This window comes from Plodia interpunctella, chromosome 6 (assembly GCF_027563975.2).
Source record: "Plodia interpunctella isolate USDA-ARS_2022_Savannah chromosome 6, ilPloInte3.2, whole genome shotgun sequence".
Classification (NCBI taxonomy): Eukaryota; Metazoa; Arthropoda; class Insecta; order Lepidoptera; family Pyralidae; genus Plodia; species Plodia interpunctella.
Genome location: NC_071299.1, coordinates 8,134,922 through 8,141,443, shown reverse-complemented (window position 1 = coordinate 8,141,443; position 6,522 = coordinate 8,134,922). Strand labels below are relative to the sequence as shown.

At 32.8% G+C, this 6,522-nt stretch overlaps 1 protein-coding gene across 1 annotated transcript; it reads left to right on the top strand.

Moving 5' to 3' along the window:
• Window positions 1-5,233: 5,233 nt before the first annotated feature.
• LOC128670497 (uncharacterized) lies at window positions 5,234-6,500 on the top strand. The gene is made up of 2 exons (XM_053746199.1): window positions 5,234-5,639; window positions 6,008-6,500. Exons 1-2 carry the CDS (start codon window positions 5,449-5,451, stop codon window positions 6,498-6,500), a joined length of 684 nt encoding a protein of 227 aa, XP_053602174.1. The 5' UTR covers window positions 5,234-5,448.
• The last annotated feature ends 22 nt before the right edge of the window (window positions 6,501-6,522 follow it).

The following is a 6,522-nucleotide window of genomic DNA, read 5'->3' as shown; positions in this document are numbered from 1 at the left end:
TTGCATTATAAAAGTCGATATAAATCAAGGGTAAAATATTAATTATTTTTATTGTATAAATCCATATAGGCCCTACGAAAAAATAAAACGCCATTTGCATCTCTGAAAAGTTGATAAATTACATAGAAGGTCTTTTAATCGGATTTGTTTGTATCATTCATCAATGAGCTATGGTGCCAACGAAACTAGGAAGTTCGTTTCCCTTACAACGTTGATGGAGCATACGTTGCAAAGGTAAATACTTATTAATTTGAATGATATAATTTTATTAATCAAAATGTCGTCAGTAGACTTTTCAAAATACTGAAGAGCAGAAATCTATATAACTGTATGCATATAAGCTATGTAATTCTGTCAACATAAAAGTCGTAATGAATTCCGAGTCAGCCCATCGTTGGCTACTCAAAGCAAAGCTATACTTTATCCCTTCGAATGAGTAACGGTCACCATCCTGTACAGCTACCTTCATTAATAAAAATAAACACACATCCTGCCAAGCCCACTAAGCACAACCTTAACACTAATAGCCATAGAGTTCAATTTAAAAGAGATTATGACATACTGTAAATAAAGACAACCATATCAGAGAGTTTATGAAAGAAAATTGGTCATTAATTACAAGAGAAACATGGTTTTGAAAGATTTGTAGGGGAAATTAAACGAGACGTGGCCTCCTTACTACAAGCAAAGTTGTATGCAAAGTAACTATTATAGTAAAGTATAATTCTGCATAAGATATAAATTAGGTATGAATCAACATCTAAAAGATGAACAGTAAACATCTAAAAGATAATAAAATTAAAGAAAGTCCAGCGAAAATACTTTTTAATTTAAATATCGATTAAATGCTTCACTATTATGATCGAACAGATTTCACGGAAGTCTTTAAAAACAAATGTCTATATTTTTTTCTTTTCTGCTCATTTGTTTTCGTTAAAAAAAACAATCGAATTTCTCCAATAACAAATCAATCGTCGAAGAACAATAGAAGTTCATTAATTTTAACGCTCCCTGCCGTCTTAAACTCGAAGTAAAATGGCACCCATTGCAGTACCGTGACCAAAGTCGAACCGAACGCACGTCATTTTACCATTTCACCGACATGTCTACACGTATCTTATTACTCCTAATGGCAGCAGCGTGCGTGTCACAATCCTTGGCCAAACCTGTGCGTAGAAAACTCAATTTCAATATGTTTATCCTTCGCCCACAAGAAGCGGAAAATAGAGTGATACTTTCTACCAACGGCTTAACAAGATTTGGGCCAATATTGGAATATGTCATTCAACGTTTACAAGGAATATTCTCAGTTAGACTACCACAAAAACCAACTATATATGATGATGTAACCGATCAAAAAATCCCTATTGGTGACACTGCAGACAATGAAGTTGATGGAGAATCAAGTCTGAGAATGCCAGGAGTCGTGGTCAAACCTTCACAGACGAAACCAGGCACATATGAAATCGAAATGAACTTTGAAGCTGAAGATGATCAGTCACAACTTAAAAATATGAAATGATTATAGTGGTTTTAATTTTTGTATAATATTGTTAAGTTATTTATTATTTCCATGTTGTTGTCGAATTGAATAAATGCTTTTTTTATAACTTGCTTATTTTATTATTTTTTTATTTTATATCGCTTCAAAATCTGGTAAAACTAAAAACCGTAAGTTTTATTTGATTTTGAAGCGATATTGATGTTCCTTCTCGTTTTGTTTTAAATACATATACATATATTCAAATTATTCTATTCAAATTCCAGCTTTCAAGTGAAGTTAACCAATACTGTAATAATCCGTGATCACTATTAATCGTTATTAAACTAAATAAGGAATAGTTAATAAACTTTGATGAAACGTAATGTATTGTTAATGAAGCATCTTCAATGTACACTAAAACAATGATATTAGCTTTACAAACTTTCTTGTTGTTTTATGACTACCTACTGTCATTTTCATCAACTTTAGAATTCAACCTTCTAAACTTTCTCATTTCACAAACTAATCTAGCAACTGTCTAATTCCAATGACTGCAACAATTTGCGATTCGTTCTCTAGAATTGGCTATAAAATCTAATTACTCGATACATTCTAACTCATCGGTAGAACAATACCAATCCTACAAACCGCATTTTCTGACCTGCATCGTGTGGCCTTGATACTGCATCATTACGCCAACATCCATCACCTGCTTTTATTAACAAGATTGATGCTTAACAACCGATACGATATGCAATGTAGTTAGACACATAACTTGTCAACAAACTAAATTATACTTTGATACATTGCTTTAAAGACTACTTAAAATGCAATGAGATCATTGTTGATTTGATAAGATTAATTTTATGTAGATATATAACATAATTGACCCTTCATGCGTATGATCTAAGAAGAATCACAAAAAGAGTGATGCTCGAGATGATATTTTGCTTTACATACTACCAGTACTACCCAAATTACTTTGGAAACTCCTCAGAATGATCAAAATATTCATCTTTACCGTTTATATGTAATTTTATTTAAGCTTGCCGTTACTAAAAGTAGTGTGATAATTTTCTCTAGTATTTCGTATCGTCATAACACTGTCTTGTAATGTTTGAAGAAACATAGACGTATTTTACCTTTCACAGCTCATATATTTTCATGTTTATTGAAACCTTCTGCAATATAAATATTTTGTAATGAAATTTATCATATGAGTGTTATAATCAGCTTAGAAAACGAAATAGCTCAAATGAACAGAAAAGACAATAAGGTGCCCAAGGATCACAACAAGCCTGGTCGTAATGATGACTCACACAAATTAAGATGAAGCGCTTTCCAAACGAAAGGTGGCGAGATCGCAGTAATTACCCGGCGTCCGCACCATCAGCAATTACGATCTTTTTGCCTGAGACCCGTTATCTTAGCTTAGATGCAGAGCAAAAACGTCGCAGACGCAGTGCTTCTAACTTCGTCGAGCCGGTCGCACGCTGCATGTAAAACTCTATCCAGACATGATGTCTCCGCGCGTCTTCTTAATATTATTCACAATAACACTCTTAAGCCTAGCAATGGCCAAGCCGGTACGCAAAAAACTAAATTTCAACATGTTTGTGCTTCACCCGAGACAAGGAGCCCCTCAATCAGATAGCATCACAAAATTTGGACCAATCCTGGAGTACTTCACTAAAAGTCTCCATAGGCTGTTTACTAAGAAACTACCACAGGAAGTATCTGCGAATACAACTGCTAAAACCCCTGTGTTTGCACCAAATATACCTATGGCTGATGCGGCGGAAAATGAAGTGGATAGTGAAGTCAGACCTCAAGAATTCATCATCAGACCTTCTCTGAAAAACCCTGGAACATACGAAGTTGAACTGGACGTGGAAATCGAAGAACCCGATGAGAAAACTACCTGATTCATTTTGGTAAAACGGTGATATATAATTTTGCATTTAATATTTTTAAGTTAGAACTCATATTTTTTTCTTATTATTTATTCTTGCCATATCATAGTTTTAGTAATAAATTGTTTGTTATGTAATGCAATTTTAATTCAATCCTATTTTACTTTAACTGCATTCTAGATTTTGACAATGAATAATATTTTTTACTTCGGCTTACTTTATTTTATTCTTAAAATAAAATAATATATTAGTACTTATTTATGTACTATATTTTGTAGTTTAAAAAAATCTCCAACATTTTTTATATATATTTCTTCTTAAGTCTTTAATAACATTTTAGTATAATATGAAAACACAAACAATAGTATCTATTTTCGAAACAAACAAAAAACTACAGAATATACAACCCAACAACTTTAAAAATTTAAATTAGGAAATGAATTGTTCTTTGAAAATTTAGAAAACACAGCTTATAATTCCGAAGTCCCCATTACAAGTCAAGCTGGTCAACTTGAAATAGTAACCTTAACATTATTATTTTGTTAAAATTCAAAATTCTTTATTCAACAGGAAGATATATTTATCCACAACGAAGTTATTGGGGTTCGAAATCGGCCTGAATTGCTTCGAGAAAAGGATGGTACGACCGTGCCTTTTTTAGCTCGACTTGACTCACTCTTTTTGCAGATACAACACTTATTGACGTCAAAAATTATCTCAAAACCAAGTCTTCTGCAGACTATCAAAACGCAGGTGAAGAAGCGGCGCAACAAACTTCACCGTAGCCTTATCTCCAAAATTCTTTTTACATTTTGAAAATATTTTTAAACTTAATAACTATATTACATTTCGATTCTGATTAGAGACATCCAGATCTCCTTGGGAATGCTATTGGCTACAGGCTATGTGTCTATTAGTCCCCTTGTAAGCTATGTAAGTAAGAGTAGTCCTATTCTAGGAAAACACACACCACCCCTAAACTATAGCAAGCGTTTAACATTTCCATCTTCAAATTTACGATGGAAAGCGTTTACTGCATTAGCAACGTTTACTGCACGGTAAATATTTTCCATAAAACTTTCCTCGCCTATTCATTTCCTTATTTGCGCATTTTCACACGTTTCCGCACCGACAAAATAAGCAACTTGACAATTCTATTAAAATGATTTTTCAGAATTTAGAATCTTCTGTGGTCACTTATATATGGACTATATACCTATTACTAACTATAATGATTGTAATTGATAATATCGTAAAGCTTAACCCTAATCTATATATGATTTTATATTTTTAAGAGGCGCGTAACTTGCGTAAGTAATAGCATAAAAAGTAAGCATAGTTCAGAAAAGATGCAAAGTCAAGAGTTCGAACGACAGCAATACAAATCCAAAATAGCGGTATACTGATTTGATAGTAATTTTATTAACTAGATAATTATTTAATTTGTGATTCGTAAAAAGAGAATCACTGATTCCTAACGTTTGGTAATGATTTTCTGTTTTCATAGTTATCTACAACGTACAAATATTGATAGTAATTTGTTCAATTCCTTCTGATAAACGAAATATCATATAAGAACCAAGTTAAACTCATGCCACATATATTGTATTTAAATATCACATCCTATAACTGTGTTACAAGCATTTTAACCCGCTTGTTCTGAAGAATAATAAATTATATACGAAATTTCACAGAGTAAGAAAATATAAAGTTAATGAATTCTCGAAAAGAAAGCCAAAGTACAATGTCATATGTGCTGTCAGTAGGTCAGTGTGCTGTCACCGCGCGCGCATAATAACAAGCGCGCACGCGCACTTCCTGACTGTCAGAATCGTAATCGACGTTGAAGGACGCAGATCCTTGAGTAGAAATACGTTAATTAAAAATTAAGAAATAAAATATCTGTGCTCAATTTCACTATAGACGAAAAAAAAAAACAAATAGTTCTTCGTTCAAAATTATTGTGATTAGACAAAATAGTGAGCTAAATATGTGCAAAACAATTTTCCATATACATAAATTATTAATTCGTGACTACAAAAACTAGAAACCATGGTGCAAAAATCAAAAATGATTGAAATACTTTTAGTTATATGTGTAAATGTGGTAACCATTTTGGCTGCCCCGTTGCGATCAAGTGCGCAAGAGTTGCAAGCGCATCTATCGCCGCTCCAACAACAAATGTTGGCGCTGCAACAGATGGAGATGTTGAATAGAATGGCTGCGAATTCTCCTGCTTTTGTGTAAGTATAGAAAAGTCAATCAGCTTACTCTATCTATTATAAAGCACAGTTTTCTAAAACATCCTAAAGAAAATTTGAGATTTCAGTTCATCGATAATAGTTTTAATAGTGTCAATTTAACACGGTTTCTCATAATTATATATAACTATGAATACTGTCGGCCTTCGATAAGGGTTGGCAACAATAGGTGAGGAAAGAAGTGGTAAGAAACAAAAAGCTTTTGCCCAGCAGTTGGACCGTCAGCTAAATAAAAAATGATAACGGTATTATTAACATTTTTTTTCTATCTGTAAATTAATATCTTCAGTTAAACCATGTCGCAAAATTTTAAGTCCTATATTATTCAAATACTTAATTTATCATTTCAGGAATCCAACACCAGTACTACTTTTACTACCAAATATTCCAGCAATCCAAAATATACACGACATTGCCGTCAATCCTAGTGAAATAAGTGCCAAAGAGTATTTAAAACATAAAACGCCTACTGAAAAAGATAGCGAAGATTCTGTTGTAATTGAAGCTGAAACGGAAAATATGATTACAGAAAAACTAAGAACTAGACCAATATTGCTGTTACCAAATAGATCAAGATTTTCTATAGGTGGCATTATATCTAATATACCGTGGCTGCCAATTGAAGTAAATGTACCAGACTCAATATCTTGGATATACAATGGCATAGCTGGAATAATTTCTGGTATCGGACAAAGACTTCCGTTCAAACGTCCTCAGAACGCCGAAATGACTCAAGATAATAATATGAAATTACTTCTAAAACAATATCAGATGCAACAACCGTCAATAAATATATTACCAATTGTAATTGTACCTATAGATGCGCCAATTGTCGAATCTTGATATTTTTAGAAAGACTTTTCTC

Excerpts from the sequence above, each read along its gene's own strand:
- LOC128670497 (XM_053746199.1), top strand. The coding sequence starts at position 5,449 with ATGGTGCAAAAATCAAAAATGATTGAAATACTTTTAGTTATATGTGTA. Across the intron at positions 5,640-6,007 it reads GCGAATTCTCCTGCTTTTGT|GAATCCAACACCAGTACTAC; the intron begins GTAAGTATAGAA and ends TTATCATTTCAG.